At 42.0% G+C, this 18,195-nt stretch overlaps 1 protein-coding gene across 5 annotated transcripts in view; it reads right to left on the bottom strand.

The window, feature by feature from the left end:
• The window catches only part of Dgkg (diacylglycerol kinase gamma), a 199,943-nt gene that overhangs the window by 13,460 nt on the left and 168,288 nt on the right, over positions 1-18,195 (bottom strand). For all 5 annotated transcript variants that reach the window (XR_012447999.1, XR_012448000.1, XR_012448001.1 and 2 more), the window contains exons 23-24: positions 11,248-11,368; positions 9,100-9,160 (exon numbers count right to left, since the gene is read on the bottom strand). Coding sequence is in view for 1 of the 5 variants with exons in the window: in XM_074073594.1 (XP_073929695.1) it covers positions 9,100-9,160; positions 11,248-11,368 (182 nt within the window). In the remaining 4 variants the exon portion in view is untranslated. The remainder of the gene's footprint in view (positions 1-9,099; positions 9,161-11,247; positions 11,369-18,195) is intronic.

Raw genomic sequence — 18,195 nt, 5'->3', positions numbered from 1 at the left:
ACCTGTCTTGTGTCCTTGCTATTCATAGACCATCAGAATGTCACAGCTGGAGGAGACCTCGGGGACCTTCTCATTCAACCCCTTTGTAGGACAGAATAAGGAGTGGGGACCCAAGACTCCATGGGAGACTAAGATTAGTCTAAGTTCACACAGGAAGGGGCAGAACAGCTAGAGCCCAGTCTTCAGATCCCTAGTCTCCACTAATGCCCAGGCAATGGACAGATGTCAACTAGCTGACCTGGGGGCCTCAGTTTGACCTCTGACCAAGCAACATCAAGTGGACAATTTCCAAGTGAGGCCTTTAGGTGTTGCCTCTTTTCTTAGCCTCCAGGAAAGACCTTACTTTCTTTTAAAATGAAAGATTGATTCTCACTTTTGTCTTTCTTCCTAACCTTAGCTTTAGGACATGGTTTCAAAATGCAATCCCTATTTGCATGCGGCCTTGTGACAGCACCATCTAAGAAATCTACAATGTCAGTCCATCAACAATGATTATCAAGTACGATGCATGTAAAATTTTTATGAAACTTTCATTGCTTTTCTATTCTCAATATGGCTTGGGTAAGTTTAATTCTTAGGCCCACCTAGATACCTTAAGAGTACAGATGAGAATTTTTTTCTCCCTCTACAGGTTGATGTAAAAATTTAAACAACGTAATATAGGAAAAAAAAAAAGGGGGGGTGGGGATGAGGGAAATGATTCAACAGCTGTTGTCAGAGTGAGCTGGAATGGGAATGTCGCACTAAGAGGGTATGACCGTAAGCCAGGCTCACAATTATAAGGCTCCAGGAAATGGAAAGGAAAGGTGGAACCAAAAGATATTGTGGGCGACTACTATAACCTGGTGAAGGAAGCTGAAAATGACCCTCATGTTGGCTTCCTCCAGTCTGGAGATCTTGAAGGGGGTTGGTCTTTGTGTTTTGTGGTAGTTGCTGGAGAAGCAAACCAAGAATCCATCAAACACCATTTTGAGTTGTATGTCTCATTGAGTTCAGTGAAGTGAGGCATAGACTGGGGACTCCAACTGCACTTATCTGTGGCATACAAGTTAGCGCTCTCAGATGGTAGTGATGTGTGGCACATTCCCTTGGTGTAAGCCTTCTCTCACTCCTGGAGGGGAAGGACTTGCAGTTTTTCACCTTGGTATTTCCTGAGCCAGCACAGCGCCTGCTGAGAGAGCCTTCTGGGGGATGAACAAGAGGAAAGAGAATGTGTACTGGCAGTGGAGAGGGGGTATGTTTGTGGCAGAGGGTGGCAGCTGTGTACTGACTACACTTCCTGCTGATGGAACCCCAACTTTTTTAGACGATGGATTACTCTTGTTTCTCTTTTCTCTGCCTCTAGATGAGCTATGTACTTGCTGAGAGGCAAAGAGGAGGAAGTGAAACTCAGACCCTTCCATTTGGTTTCTCAGCAGTCTTGACAAAGGTCTTTAAGAGGGTAAGAGTTTGGAACTCCTGGGTAACATGATGTTTTGCTCATATTTGTGGATTCTATTGCTATGGATAACTGAGAGATGTATGGTATCATATCCTCATTTGGGGTCATAGAGATATCAGTCCTTTATCCCCAAATTAGGAAAGGCTAGTGAGTAAAATAGTTAAGAGTTCCATTTTAGGCAGTAGTTTGATGTGGTTAAATGCACCATTTTAACCCCTGATAGAAAAAGAACATCCTACATTACTGTAGTTAAACCCAAACTCCTCCAATAATTGGACATGTCAAGAAATTAACTGGTCTCAATGATTTTCTTAAGCCATTCATAACACTCACAGCATGGACAGCAGCCCTGCATTTTAAGTTTTCTGTTCTGTTATCGAGAGAACTGCATGAGAGTTAAAAATTTAACTTTTGCATGGCAGTTAAAAATTTACAAAATGATGGCAGCCTACAATTTCTGCTTTAAACGGAGCAAAAATTTAAACTTCATTAGTGTTGAAGGTTGACTTTGGGGGCATTTTCTGCAAATCAACACTATTTTTTTTTACTTCAAAAGAAGCAATAAGGGTCAGGTATGGTGGTGCATGACTGTAATCCCAACTACTTGGGAGGTGGAGATAGGAAGATAATGGTCTGAGGCTGGTCCACGCAAAAGCTGGAGACTCTATGTGAAAAAAAAACCAAAACCCTAAAAATAAAAGGACTGGAAGGTGTGGCTCAAGAGGTAGAGCACTTGCTTAGCAGACACAAGGCTCGGAGTTCACTCCTCAGTACCACAACAAACAAACAAACAAAAATCGACAATAAACTAAGAGACCTCTTCCTGAACGTTGGTCTCTTAGGGCAAATGATGCAGGGTACACCTAGTAAAATAGCCAAAACCAAAATTGTGGGTCCTTCCCAAATAATGTAAGAAGTGTGCAAGTTTGTCCTAATTTCAGCTTGGGATAAGTAGAGAGGCACAAAATAGTCTGAAATAGTCTCTGTGATATTTTAAAAAGTTAAGGAATTATTCCTGCTTGAAGTGAGCCTACGGAAGGAGGGCAGGCTTTGCACCATCTTTTGGATCTTGGCTATTTCTGGGTTCTCCAAGGTCTTGGAGTGACTTGCTTCATAAGTTTTTTTCATAACATCAAGTGTAGTAGGACAATTGAGTTTTGCAAGGAGTAAAGAAGAAGTGTGGTATTTATCGGTAATTTAGGAAGTTTAACTAGATCAGTGGATTCTCAAAAGTGGAGTCCCTGGACCAGCAGCACCTGCACCCCCTTAGAACTTGTCAGAAATGCAAATTCTTGGGCATCCAGACCTACAGGATTAGAAACTCTGGGATGTGGCCCAGTAATAAATTTCTAAAACCCCATTAGGTTGTGTGGGAATAACTGGATCAAATAACTAGGGTCACTTTCAACTTAGAAGGTCTACTGTCATCTAACTCTGGGAGAAGATTCTTAACGTAAGGCTCAAATTATGCCACCTAACTGTGGCAGTAAAGCATGAGAGATTATTTTATAGTGCTGTAAGCATGAGACTATTTTCTTAATAAATGTATATTTTATATACATATATTCTATGTATGTATAAATAAAAATTTGCTCATTTTTAAGACTTTAGAAAATATTATAGAAGTTTTTTAAAAATCACACAGAGGTATCTTAATTTTTTGGTATATTTGGTTTGCTTATATCATTTTAATAAAATTGAGATAAGCTTCTTAATCTGTTGCTTTTATTTAATTTTTTTTGCAAGCATTTTTAAAGTCTTTAATATTTAGTTTTTTTAATTTAATTTTTATTTATATTTATTTATCTTAAGCAGTTCTAGGGGAATGGACCTGACATAAGTTAGGTAAGCGCTCTACTACTGAGCTACACATCCAGCCCTTAAATATTTATTAAATATGATTTTCAGTGGCTGAAAATGATTGCATTTGGTGAGTCCCGTATGATTTATTTAAGCACTTTCCCTAAACACTGGGCTTTTAGGTAATTTCCAAGTTTTTGCTATGATGCATGACATGGAAACTGATATTCTCATATGTCAATGTCTATACCTCTGATCATCTGATTATACTTAGACTAAATTCCTAGAAGTGTATGAAGAGCGCTTCAGGGTGACAGTAAATGAACAGCATCAGTGCATATTAATATTTGCAGTGTTTTTTCTTGACACTTGGCTCCAGATGCTCTGCAGAATGGATTTATGAGTTTGCCTCCCTCAGTGGGTTGCTCCCACCACACCCTCAACAGCAATGAATATTTTCTTAAGTAAACAAATAAGCAAACTGGTAGTTGGTAAGTGAAATGCAGCATGACTTTCTCACTGTTTTAATTTTTTGTTTGATTGTTTTTTGCAGTACTGGGGCTTGAACTCAGGGCCTACACCTTAGGCCACTTCACCAATTCTTCTTTGTGATGGTTTTTTTTCAAGATAGTCTTGCAGACTATTTGCCCGGGCTGGCTTTGAATCGCAAACCTCCTGATCTCTGCCTCCTGAGTAGCTAGGATTATAGGCGTGAGCCACCTGCACCCAGTTTACTGTTTTAATTTGAAAATCCTTCCTTATTTTATTTATTTTTTTTTTGGTGGGACTGGGATTTGAACTCAGGGCTTTGTGCTCTCAAAGCAGGTGCTCAACTCCTTGAGCCATATCTCCAGTCCTGTTTTTAAAAACAGTTGTGACATCAAATGTTATTTCATAGGTTTAATGGCCTATGACTTCAGTGAACTGTGTCCACTCTTGCATCGCTAGTACTTTTGCCCTGCTGAATCCTGAGAGCTAGAATCGACCTGCTCTTTGATAGTGACCTAACAGATATCCTGTTCTTAGTCTTTGAAATGTCTAGATTCATTCTTGACTTGTAGAATTAAAAACTGGTTCATAGTAAAATATGTCACCTTTGCCTTAGAAAGGCCCTGGCTGCAGTATAATTATATCATCTATTTTTCCTCATAGCTAGTCACATTTTATTCTTTGAGTCTTTTTGTGTGTTTTTTTGTTTGTTTGTTTGTTTTTGGAATATTTTTGAGACAAAAGGTTGGTATGTAAAGACATTTTCCCAAACGGGCAATTTCATGCGTGTCATATGTGAATAGTTCATTCCTTTCTAATTCACCATATTTTTCCTTCATTAATTTTTTTTTATTTTAGGGTTACTTAGGGCTCTATTCTGCAATATTGATTTATCTATCCGATGTTGCGACAATAGAATATTATTAAAATTATCGTGGCTTTTTGTTATTAATTAATTAATTCATTTATTTCACTTTGAACTCAGTAATTCATGCTGATGAGGCAGGTGCTCTACCACTTGAGCCATACCTCCAGCTCTTTTCGCTTTGATTATTTTGGAGATAGGGTCTTGCTTTTTGCCCAGGGCAGCCTGGAATATGATCCTCAATTTTACCCTTCCCACTGTGGCTATGATGACAGATATGTACCACTGTGCCCAGCTACTGGTTGGGACAGGGTCTTGAGAACTTTTTGCCTGGGCTGGTCTCAAACCACTGGCCTCTCAATTTCAATCTTCCAAGTAGCTAAGATTATAGGCATGAGTTATTGGTGCTTGGCTACTATGACTTTTTTTTTTTTTACTTATTTTAATGTCTTGTGAGAAGTCACTTCCTCAGTTCTTTTTATAAAATGTCTCAGGAATTGCATTGGTTTGTCAACAAATGACATTGAAATTTTGGGATTCCCTATGTGCAAATAAATCAGTTTTTAAAGTTGGTTAAGCCTTTTTTTGGCGGGGGGCAGTACTGGGGTTTGAACTCAGGGCCTCACACTTGCTAGGCAGGTGCTTTACCACTTGAGCCACTTCTCCAGCCCTGCTGGTTAAGTCTTACAGGTGTTTTCATCCATTTCCCACAACTTAGTTTAGTATTTTATATCTTTTGTTGCTGCTATTTTATCCTTCAGATTGGTTATTGCTGATACTTAGAGAAGTTATTAATTTTTGTCTATATTTCTAGTGGAGTTCACTGAAATAAATGTATACTATGAGGTTTTCCATTGATTTTATTAGCTTTCTGTATACATGATTACATCACTTAAAAATAACGACAGTTTTGATCTTTTTCCAAATAGTTATTTTTCTTTTCCACTTAATATCCATACTGCATTGGCTAGAACTTCCAAACACTGTTAGCATACATGTCTTCCCCATGATTTTACAGAGAGTTTTTTTTTTTCATTTTTTACTCTTAAGTAAAATATTTTGATTTAATATAGACATTTTTCATTTTTGCGAAGGAGTTCCTAGTCTTAGGTTTCTAGATGTCTTCATCTTTTAAAAATAAGAAATGTTGCTGGGCAAGACCACATCTCAATACACAAGCCAGGTGTGATGGTTCAGCTTATATACCCAGCTGTATTCCCAGGCAAAGGTAGGAGAATCAAGGTCTGAGGCCAGCCATGGGCCTCCCTCTTGTTAGGCAGGCACTCTACAACTTGAGCCTTGCCCCCAGCCCTTTTTTGCTTTAGTCATTTTTTTTGGTAGGGTCTCATGCTTTTGCCTGGGACTGGCCTCAGTCTGCAATATTCCTAGGGCCTCCCATGTACCTGGGATGACAGGTGTGTGCCACCATGTGCAGATGATTGATTGAGATGGGAGTCTTGCTAACTTTTTGCCCAGGCTGGCCTTGCACCTTGATCTGATGGATCTCTACTTTCTGAGTAGCTGGGATTACAGCTGTGAGCCACGACACCTGGCCTCCTTCATTTTCTTAAGATGTTTGAGCTCATTAGAATCAAGGTGATAGCTTGGTGCCAGCCCTCTACTGCTTGAGCCATGCCTCTAAGCCTGAGGGTGTTGCTTTTTTAATAGGGTACATGAACTCATTTTTTTCAGTATTAATATATTTAGTCTTAACCTCTTTCATCTTTACTTCAACATTTTTAAAATGCTGGCTTATCATTTTCTTTCTGTTATTTGCCATATCAATATGACTTACACACTTGAATTCTCTCAGATGTGAAATATGTGTGCCCTGCTTTTACTTTCACTAGACAGCTCTTAAGTTTTTCTTCTAATTTATACTTTTCTAATTGTGAAAGTGAGAAGAGACAGTAAGAATTTAGCATACTTTTGCTATTCTTTCCATGATGTCCTCACAGGCTTTCAGAATTTGTTAATGGGGATCTAGATCATTAATGTTGAATTTATATATCTTGTCTTTCAAAGAGTGAATTTTGCTATTTGCCTTCAGTTGCACGACCACATCTAACAGGTTTTAAGCTTAATTGTAACTTAAGCTGGTTTCAGTGTTTACCAGAAGCCTTTTGTGCTGTGATATCCCATTCTCAAGCCTTTAATTTTCTTTGCTTTTCTTTTTTTACGGTACTGGGGTTTGAACTCAGGGCCTCAAGCTTGCTAGGCAGACGCTCTACCATTTGAGCCCACTGAGCCTTTAATTTTGAACCCCTTGTTAGCTAGTGTGAGCCTTCAAGAGAAAGTTTCCTCGAGTGCTACACTTGTTTAACCTTTGCAAGTTTAAGAGCTGACTTTTCCTTCTGTTCCGCTCCCCCCAATCCATATGCTGAAACCCTAATTCCAATGCAACTATATTTGCATCTAGGGCCTGTCAGGAGGTGATTGAGGTTAACTGAGGTCACAAAGGGAGGGACCCGATCAACTGGTAAGAGGAAAAGCCATCTGAAAGCCATGTGAGGCCCCAGGAAGGGAGATATCGTCAGCAGGCAGCCCTGCCAGGACCTTGATCTTGGGTTCCAGCCTTCACAGAGGTGAGAAAACACATTTCTGCTGTTTGAACCACCAGTTGTGGTATTCTGTTTTGGCAGGTGGAGCAGACTAACATACCTCTCTACACATGGTTCTGTGGATTTCAAAGTGTAAAATCACTGGGTCACAATTTTTTTTTTTTAATACACCGAGTTGTACTTTCTGACGATGGCATTAAGGGAGCATGGAGTGGGGATGGGAGAATTACTTGACTATTTCAAAAAGCAGTGTGCTTGGGTTTAAATAAATGGCAACGCTTCTTCAGATATCACTGAACCAGAGTGGGGGTGGGGTTGATTTCTCCCTGCCCTTTTCTTTCTTTTTTTTTTTTTTAATGTAAGACAAGAGAAGTTTGGATAGATTTTTCTCCACTCAGCAGTGGTTCATGCTCACAGTCCTAGCTAATCAAGAGGCAGAGATCAGGAGGATCATGGTTTGAGGCCAGTCTGGGTAAAAAGTTAGCAAGACCCCATCTCAATCAATAAAAGCTGGGTATGGTGGTACACACCTGCCATCCCAGCTACACAGGAAACAGAAATAGGAGGATCGCCATCCATGCTGGCCCCGGTATAGACCAAGACCCTTTTCAAAAAATAACTAAAAGCAAAATGGGCTGGAGGCGTGGTTCAAGTGGCAGAGCACCTGCCTAGGAAGTGCAAAGCTCTGACTTCAAACCACCCCCCGCCAAAAGATAGGTACTAGAAATTTCCTTCATCCTTCCTAATTCCACCAAGGGGGACATTATTATTAGTTTTCGTTACAATATTTCTCCACCTTTTTCCTTAGCCTTCGTAGAATGGAGGTGAGAATTTTCAGAGAAATTTCTATTTTGATCTTCAGAGAAAATGCCCCTTCTCAGCCCAGTCATTTAAAAATCCTTTCTCTCTCACTTTTTTTTTTTTTGGTGGTGGTTTGAACTCAGGACCTTGCCGGCTTGGCTTGCTAGGCAGGTGGAGTACCACTCGAGTCCTGCCCCCATCTTCCTACCCACACCTCTCTCATAGCTGGGATTACAAGTGTGTACCACCATGTCTGGCTTGTTTGTTGAAATGGGATTTTTGCTAACTTTTTCTGTGGGTTGCCTTGAACGAAGATGCTCCTGATCACCACCTCCTGAGTAGTTTGGATTATAGCTATGTACCACCATGCTAGGCCTTGAAAACTTTCTCTCTAGCAGAAGACAAATTGATTTTTTGAAGTGCTCAAAAGAACAGGTTATTGAGGTATCTGAACACTCCCCTAAAGGAAGCTCAGAAACACAATTTCTGTCTCTTTTGAGATTTACATATTTGTCATCGGTTTGAGGCTATTATGTAATATCCCCATAGAGGCCCTGGAAACTAGAGTAATGGCTTCTCTTCACCTCAGACTTCCTAGCTGGGTTTCTTTTTTCTTTCTTGTTTTGAGACAAGGTCTTACTATATAGCCCAGGCTGGCCCCAAACTCACGATCCTCCTGCCTCAGCCTCCCCAGTGCTAGGAGCTCAGGCGTGCACCACACCTGGCTCTCCTTGGCTGGGTTTCTAATGGGGAGAGCTGAGTGGAGCTAAGGTAGGTGTGCAGGTCAGGGCAGGGGAAGGTTCCCTGCGTTTCCTCTTGTTCACGTGCTCAGTCCTTTCTTCATCTCCCATTCATTATAACCCAGGTACCGTGCCAGGGCAGGTGCCATAAAACCTGTGGATGATCTTTCAGTGGATTTCAGGTAGGTCCTTGAGGTCATTGGCACACCATTCTGGGCACTCTGGGAAATTCCTCCCTTCTCCCTGAGGTCAGGGCCCCCAGAGGAAGGCCTTGGGGAAGGGGCAGATTCTAACCAGTGGACTCGATCACATCCTTCTGACACGGAAAGTTCCCTGCCTGCTGGAATGACTGAAGCCTAAGCTATCAATACCCACTCCACCTCCACGATGGGCGAAACTCACCGTGCAACGCGGCTGCATCCAGGGCTCCCCATCCACTTGCATGGGCAGCAGCTTGTTAGTCCTGCAACCCCCCCCAAACCAGAGGACACCGTGAGTCTTGGCGCTGGAGAGCAGGCTTCATTCCCACCAGGGAAAGAGAAAAGGGAAGGGTTCATCTGCCCCACGAGTGGCTCTCCATGACTCTCCTGGGGGAACTTGCTAAAAATAGAGTTCCCTACCTCAGGGACTAGTCTGGGCAGGGTTGGGGTCGAGCGTAAGGACCCACACTTTAATAAACATTACAGGTATTTCTGTGGCCTGGGTTCTCAGATCCCACCTTGAGAAACACTGCTGTGCCCCAGCCATTGAACCTTCTCAGCCCAGCTGTCAGCCAGGGGGCCAGCGGTCCGCACCCAAAGCTTGCTTTTGAGTGGAAAGGCCTGGTCTCTCTGTTGAGTGAGCTGTTGCCTTCTACCCATGAGGCAAAGCCGTCACGCTGCCCCGGGTACAGCTCACGTCTGAGCGAGTCTTGCCTGGCACTAGATTCTTGCAACAGTACACTCTGGGGTCGTGTGGACTGTGGACCTGGCTTAGCTGGGAGAGGGGACATTTAGGAATAGTGTCCCCAAGGGTCAGAGGGGAGGGGAAGGGAAATGTTGCTCTTTTGCTTGGGACAAGGCTTCTCTGGCGTATGGATTCTTGGAAGGTGAGAGGAGACCTTCCCACGTCTTTTTTCCGCGGGAGGAAAAGACAGCCCTTTGGGGCTCAGATGCGAAGACTGGGAAACAGTCATTACGTACTGGCCAGGAAGCCCTCACTTCAGCTTGGCATCTGCCCTGGTTTTGAAATTACAAAATCAGAGGGGAAAGCTGTGTTTTGATGTGATGATTCTCTGACATACCCTGAGGACAGTTAATAATATAAATAATAAATCTAGTAATAAAAACAAAGACTCGGAGGCAAGGGATGTATTTTGGTATTGAGGGATGACCAGGGCTCCTGGGAAATGCCCAGGAGAATGGGGCTTCTGGCTCACCCCTGTTTCTATCTGGAAATAGATCGACTGCATATGAAGAAAAAGTTCCCCCTTACACGTGGTTTTTTCGATTCCTTGGGGATCAGGACACTGTGTTCTCTGTGGTCTACATAAGTTATGACCTCAATGTGCTACCAGATGGGCCCCACTTAGGTCCAGAGTCCTGGACAGGGGAGATTCATCCAGGAGACGTTAGTCTGAATAACACAGGGCCCCATCATGACAGCTCAGAAGGAAAGGGGAGCTCAGCTTTGAGAAGCAGAGAAGACAAAGACAGGGAAGGAAGACAAAGGGTAGTGCAATAGCTTCTCAGCTAACACGCTGGGGAACCAGCTGTGGGGACCTTCCTGAGGGATGAAGGAATGGCCAACAGCAGTTTTCTCAAATGTGCTGTTGATGACTGTTTTTGAACAAATACTTTGGGAAACTGAATGCTGTGGCCCCTCTAGGAGATTCCCAAGGCAAACTGATAGACCTGATCTGTAACAAGTGAATGGAAAAAGGAAACAAAGACTTCTGAAATAATCAGGTGGGGCAAAAATTCAACATAAAATTTGACCCATTGCATGGATTAAATGGGAAGGCATGTGAGACCCCATGCCTTCTAGACCTGAAGTGGCTGGCTGTGTGGTACATATCCTGAAAAGTTGTCACCTTCTTGGTCTCTTACAATAGGTTTACTGATGTTGATGGTTTAGCATAGGTACATAGAAAACAGCATTTTCAGGATAACTATCTAATAAAGAGCAGAGCAGAGAACCCTATTTTTTGTCACAGTGTGCCTCCTGGCATATGTCCAACATTTTAATTTATAAAGATTAAAAAAAAGCAAAGTTTTAGAGCTCTAATTTTCTAAGCTTTATAATCTTGTATCCTTGTTTAGAGAATTTCACTAGGTCATTTTACGAGTATAGCAAACTGGTTGTGGCGGACTTCCTGTTTGAGGTCCTGGATGGTTGCATTTTATCCTGTTTGGGAAATGGTCTACAAGGATGTTTTTTACAAATGTTACCAAGCTTATGTTCCCCACTTTTCATGCCCTGATACCCAAAGATGGCTTCATAGTTGTTGTGTGCAAGACTGTTTAGGGAGGTGAGGAAACTTGGAGGCTGCTAGGTAACAAGGAGGCATACCTGATAGTGACAGAGGAGCACTGGGCCAGCCTCCTGCCTGCACTCTTCAGGCCTGTGTAGATTTGTCCCATCTCCATGGCTCCCTCTAGCCCCACCACTTCAAGGAGCTGGTCACTGAGGTCTGCAGAGTAAGACAGCAAAAGCAGTGCATATATATCTATCTCTCTGTTGCTCAGGCTGGTTCTGGCCAAAAGGTCTGGTCTTGAGATGCCAACCCAGGTCGGTCAGCATCTCATTATCTCCTACCCAATGGCCTTTCCACCCACTCTGAGTAGGGGATTTCCCTAAATTTAATTTATGTATCTTTCCATGAGCAGAAACCCAGTTCTAGTGGAAAAGGTTTTGATTCAGAAAATTAATATCCAACAAACAGACTGACAGATGTAGCATGACATAAATGACAAACCGCTGGAACTAGAATAGAAAGGAATGTTTATGAAGGCTGTGATCCACACTTCTCTCAATGTTTGAACAATATGTTGGCTCTACTTTCGATGACTAGTGATTAATTAACCTCAAATTTTGTCTGTGGCAAACCACTGATGAACTGAGCCACTCGAACACCCTTGAGAAGGCCAGTGACCTCTTTCAGGACACCATGTGCTTAATCCAAGCAAGGGAAAATCCTTCACCTATATCAGATGACTGTGGGCCCACAGTAGAAAAGTAGGGGTAGAAAATATGAGTATCAGGCTCCAAGTCCTTCAGGCTCAGTGGCCTCAGTGGGGGCAGTTGCTTCTGATTCAGAACCTGGAAGTGGTCCATTTTGTCACAGTTGCTAAGGCTTTGATTTTTGCCTCCCAATTTCCCTTTTGAAAGCAATGGCAAGGATTAATGTTTGATGTTAGGCCCAAGGCTCACTTTACCATGCTACTTTTTATGTATTTCAAATGGAAACAAACTAAAAAGGCAGGGTTTTAAAAAGCTTTGGTTTCTTTGCCTATTAGAGCAAGGGTACTTTTTTTACTGGCTAGGACCATCACTAGTATCCACAAACTAGAAAACTGTCTAGGTTAATATTTTTGTTTATTTAACAGATGGCTTCTGTCCTCTAAAGTGCCTCCCATACTGTGTAACTGTTAAGATTGGTGAGGAGATGTTTGGGGTTGCCTTTATTCTTTTGTTTAGAAAACTAACTTACTTTAAAACATTCTCTTGATTGATGTATTTCTAATGAAAACAGTTAAACAAAGCATCAGGTTGACCAAAAATGTGTCAACATCACACAGTCTACACTCTTGATGATCACTGAGGACCTCAGCTGCCAACAGATACACAAGTCACATTAGTCTTTTTGTGACAGGCTAGAGCTTTCCCCTTCTACATCCAATGCTACTCCATTCTGTCTCCAGTAGTCTTTTCTTCACATTTGTGAAAAGATACTGTCTCCATTTAGACTTGGGGCAAGGAGCCATAAAAGGGCAATGTTTGTTTAGGAGAATGCTCCAGGCTATCTGAAGGAGTTTGGAGCTAATAAACAACTAATGTCTAAACCTCTAGTCACTTAATTAGCTCCCTTCTTACCAAAGAGGGTTGAATAACCATTGGATAGTCTTAGTTTGTTGTGGTAGTCTAATAGTGTCTGTGAAAACATGGACTATGGATATGAGAGAGGTGGGGGGAGAGAAATAAGGGGCAAGGGGATGGGGAGAAGGAGAGGGAGAAGAAGGAGAAGAAGAAGGGGGGTAGGAGAGGGAGAGAGAGAGGGAGAAGAGAGAGAGAGAGAGAGAGAAAGGAGGAAAACAGGAAGGGGAGAAATGAATAAAGTGCCTCTAGAGGTGAGGAGTGTGGGGTACGAGAGGGGTGGAGAAACTAAAGGCAGACTTTTTAGAAGTTTCTCTTCAAACATTTTATAAGACAGATGTCTCATAAAATGTTGCTCTTTGTACCAACCTTCGGAATCTGACAGTGCTGCTATAGTTCAATGTTTTCTCTCCTTGAAACATTCCCTGGTAACAAAATGTTCCAAGAAGCAGGGGACTTAATAGACTCAAGTGTTTCAGCTTTGCAATGTCTTGGTCTTTTAACAAATTTTCCTGTTGAATGGCTTTAAAGTTGTTATCACTTCCCACACATTACCTTGTTTCCTGGCTCCAGAAGAGAAGTAATGAAGGCTGATCTCATCAGCAGAGTGGGTGGGTGGGGGAAGGGACTTACACAGATGTGGGACTGGGGAGATACATGAAGGGGAAAGGGCAAGGCTCTTGCTATCATTTTGCCATTCTGCCTTTGAATTTGTACTCTTCAGTCTTCCCTGGCATAAAGAGGCAGGCATGATTCCTATCTGCCACACAAGTTAGACTTGATTGCCCTTCTCCTACCATTGCCTTGCTGATCTTTCTTTCAACTACCTAGAATGCCTACCAAGAAAGACTTAATTAAGGTAAACCTATTTAACATTTTCCAAACCAACCAAACACTGAGACTCTTCTTTTGACACAGCCCATGGTATTAGTTTTTGGAAATTCTGGCATTACTTAATCTCCTTTACTTCCTCTATCACAGATATAATTACACACACATTAAATTTAGCATTAAAATTAAAGAGAATACAATATAAGTCAGCATCTAGACATATACAACAATGGATATCTAGAATACAGAAACCAGGATCAGGACATCTGGTATATCAGGTGTCCAATGATTCAGAGTGTGATTTTGGCAATTTATGTCATCCCCATATTGCCTTCATACTCTTAAACTCATTAGTGTTTAAGATGGAATGTCTGTGTACTTTAGTAAGATGGAATGTCTGTGTACTCACTCTGTCAGCTATTAGGTGTTTCAGAAAGTGTTACAGACAGTATGACTGACCAGAGAGAATAAGACTCAAACCCGGGTGGCTGGAGGAAAAGTTTATTACGCTAGCAGGCCACCTGGGTTTGAGTCTTATTCTCGATGGTCAGTCATACTGTCTGTAACGTTTTCTGCAACGTAAGTAGCAACCAAACTCCAAGCACTGTGCTAAGAAATGCAATACAAAATTTTCTTTTCTTCTCTCTCTCTTTCTCTCTCTCTCTCTCAGTACTGGATATTGATCTCAGGGCTTCAATCATGCTAGGCAAGTGCTCTACCACTTGAGCTGTGCCCTAGCTCTTTTGTATCTATCTGTCCATCTATCTGTCTATCTATCTATATCTATCTATCTATCTATCTATCTATCTATCTATCTATCTATCTATCTATCTGATATAGGCTCTTGCTAACTTTGCCTGGGCTGGCCTCAAAGTCAGGCTTCCCCTGCCTCTCTGAGGCCTCCTATGTAGTTGGAATTACATGAGTGAACCATCATACCTTTCTAAATGTTCTATTCTTGAAGGACTCTTGTGTAAGAAAAAGAAACAGATTTAGGTGTAGAAAAAGCTGTAATTGAACTATGGGATCAGGGAGGCCCGAGTGACTGATTCTATCTGGGCAGGTATAGAAGGTAGGTGTCACAGTGTTGAAGGAAGGATGAATGTCTGTTGAAGGATAAATGTCAAGGTATTTTGCTGGGTTGAGAAGAGGAAGGAGGGAAGACATTCCAGGCATAGGGATAGTCTTATGTGGGGTTGGACAGGCACAGGATAGAGAAAAAAAATTAATTTAGCAGTAAACCTACTTGGCAGTTTCATTGGAAAATATAAAAATATTTTTCCCTAAGGAGAATTACTACTGTCCAGAGACTCTTTTTGGCCAGAGCTAGAGGAAGAGCTGGGCCAGGCGCAGCATGTGCAGCCACACAGTGAAGTCTTTCAACACTGTTCTTGTTATTCCCTGGTGACAAGACTTTGTGGAGTGCTTTGTGCACGAAGAACACTTAAAAGATGCTCTTCAGGAAAGAAGATAAAGCATGGGAAAATGGGAAAGGGAGACTATGGAAGCAAAGGAGAAACAGTAAGGACAATGGCGTCAGTTCCAATCTGGCTCACTTGCTTCAACCTCAGTATATAATTTTATAAATACAAATATGATTACGTCATACTCCCATCTCTCAAATCCTCAGTGGCACCAGGCAAAGATGCAAGGTACATTACTTCACACTGATGACCTAAACCAGGAAAAAAATTTTTTTGGAAAGAACTGGCCAATTGTAATCAGTCTGAAGTTTTCATACTGTATGATCCATTACTTTTATCTTGGAATTGATCATGAGAAATCATTGACAGAACCCAAGTTCATACAAATTCATACATTATGGCATTATTTCTAATAGTGAAACCATCCCCTCCATCTCCACCTGTATCCATATGAAAGATTATTTTTTGCTGTCATTAAAATAACACTAAGTATGTTTATGTCATAATGTTAATTATATAGCATGCTCTCAGTTATAAGACTATGCATAGAAGAAAACAAATCTCAGCAAAACCCCAATGGCAATGAATTTTGGGTATTTAAGTTAAAGGTAATTGTTATTTTCTTCTTTATGCTTTTTCAGGTGTTTCCTACTTTCATTTTTTTTTTTTTTTTTTGGTGGTACTACGGTTTGAACTCAGGGCCTTGCCCTCGAGCCATGCTCTCCGCCCCCCCCCACCTTCCTTTAAATATTCATTAATGTTATAACTTAAAAATCATTAAAAAATATCAATTGCTCTCTGTACCAACAAAGGTCAAGTATCATCAACTTTAAGAAGCTTCCCTGGATTGTGCTTGTGGTTTTATTTAGAAACACAAATGCCCCCAGGAAGATTTGATCAAAGAAAGAACAAGGGGATTGATGCTATTGGTTGTGGGCAGGAGATGGTTGCAATTACTATACCACAGGATCTGGGTTGAACAAGGGAAGGAGATGGAGGACTGGATGAAAAAGAAGAAAGTAGGAGACTTGGAGAGTTCTAGAGCAGGGGTTCTGAGACAGTGGGAGGGAGAAGGTTGGGAAGAGGTACTGTGTGCAATGCTAATTGATGACTAATTCCACCTTTGGCCCCAGCAGTGGGCAGCTGAGGTGATGAGGATTAGAGTAAAGGAGAAATGAGGCTGGGTCTGTGGTTCCTAAGCTTTGCCGTGTGTTAGAATTACCTGGGAGCTTTAAGAAGCAATGATGCCCAGGGTGCGCCCTATCCCAGTTAAATTAGAATGTGTGGATGTGCAAGCTAGGCATCAGATTTATTTTTAAAGATCCCCAAGTGATTCTAAAGTGCAGCACAGTCTGGGAACTGCTAGGATAGGTTATTGGCCTCATTGGGTGGTCTTGGACCAGCAGCCTCTGCATCACCTGGGAACTTGTTAGTAAATGCTAATTCTTGAGCCCCACTCCAGATCTACTGAATTAGACACTCTGGGGGTTAAGGCCAGTAGTCTGTGTTCTAACAAGCCCTTTGGAAGATTCTAAGAAACAGTTAATTTTGAGAACTTGAGCCTGAGGCAATAAAACTGCCCACAATGTATGCAGGAGTTGGATTGAAGATGAATATTAGTGAGTTACTTCCTGACCGCTTTGATCTAGAGCTTCCTAGATTGAAATGTTGACCTTGAAGGGTGGTTACGAGATCTGAATGTCAGAGCTCCGTGTAAGTCTCTGGCAGAGAGTGGGCACTCAGCATAGATTTGTTTTGCTTTCCATTTTCTCCACCTTCACCCGACAACTCCCAACCATCTGCTTTTCTGCCTTCTTAGAGCTGTGTACAAGAATCCCCAAACCATAACATTAGACCTAAAAACATTTTCTTAACTCTTCAGTGTTCCTCAGTTTTCCACCTGCACCTAGAGGCTGGAAATCCAGGTGAGTGTTAGATTAAGTGGGTATCCAATTCAGTGAGATTTTTGTTCCTCCAATCTCTCCCCTGACTTCCCCTTCCTTTCCTACTTCTTTTATCTCAACAGTCTCATTTTGTTTTTATTTCCTTAGGCCTGTCCACTGTCACAAGGAGGGACCAGAACTCAACACCAAAAGGTAAAGGCTGACAGAACAGTTGTTCCCAAGGGACACAATTGACTTGTGCACTTCTCTTTTCAGACCATTCAGTAGCTCTGGAAGCCAGAGGGACAATGTCCAAGTCCAGAAACAAGGTGCCAACAAGGTTGATTTCTTCTAAGGTCTCTGTTGGCTTGCGAATGGCCACCCTCTTGGGGCCTCTTTTACATGGACACATATCTGTTCAACACATCTCTTCTCTCTTCTCTCATCAGTTAGGATATCTAACTGGTGTCCTGATAAGAATATGAAATTTCATATTTCTCCAAATGTCATGTTCTTATCAGGACACCAGTTAGATTGGGTTATGGCTTAGCCTAACAGCTTCTTTTTACTTAATAACCTCTTTTAAAGACTCTGTCTTCCATGTATAGTCACACTCTCAGATATTAGGGTTTACGGCTCCATCATATGAATTTTAATGGTTACCCAATTTAGCCCATAAGAGGGATAATAATAATAATAATAAATCTATTTCAGTGGGTTATTTTGAGAACAAAATACATAAAGAATATGAGGGTGTTCTGTAAACAGCAATGTCTCTTGTGCTACTGAGAAGCTTATGGTGCTGGAGGTGTGTGGGACTTTTTTATCCTCTGCAAAAAGGAAGAACACAGCCCAGCTCTGCTGTGCAGCAGGGCCAGGTCAGTCTCCACAGTCTAGACAGGTGAGTGGTTGTTGGCAGGCCTCCCTGTACACTGGGCCACCAAGGTTGAAGGTAGTCATCGCCTTAGGCTCCTCTCCCACCTCCAAAATTCCATGGAGACAGGCCATGTGCCCTTGGTGGCTCAGCTGCCCTGAGGCCCAACAAAGCTGGGCACTGATCAGCTGTGCCGAGTCCCCACTGAGACTGGTCATGCAGATAAAACACTGCTCCTGGCTAAAGAGCTTCAAAGCAAGCTTAGAAGTATTATGGCCGAAAAGCCTGGGAGTGGGACATGGAAAGAATCCCCAAGAAGAATATCTACGACTAATACTTTCTTACAGATCCTGACCCAGTCTCTAGCAGAGAGACAGAGGCCCCTGTGGCAAACCAAGCAGGCAGGAGGGCT

The sequence above is a fragment of the Castor canadensis genome, chromosome 5 (assembly GCF_047511655.1).
Source record: "Castor canadensis chromosome 5, mCasCan1.hap1v2, whole genome shotgun sequence".
NCBI lineage: Eukaryota > Metazoa > Chordata > Mammalia > Rodentia > Castoridae > Castor > Castor canadensis.
The sequence above is the reverse complement of the archived record's forward strand: the minus strand, read 5'-3'. Positions and strand labels throughout refer to the sequence as shown.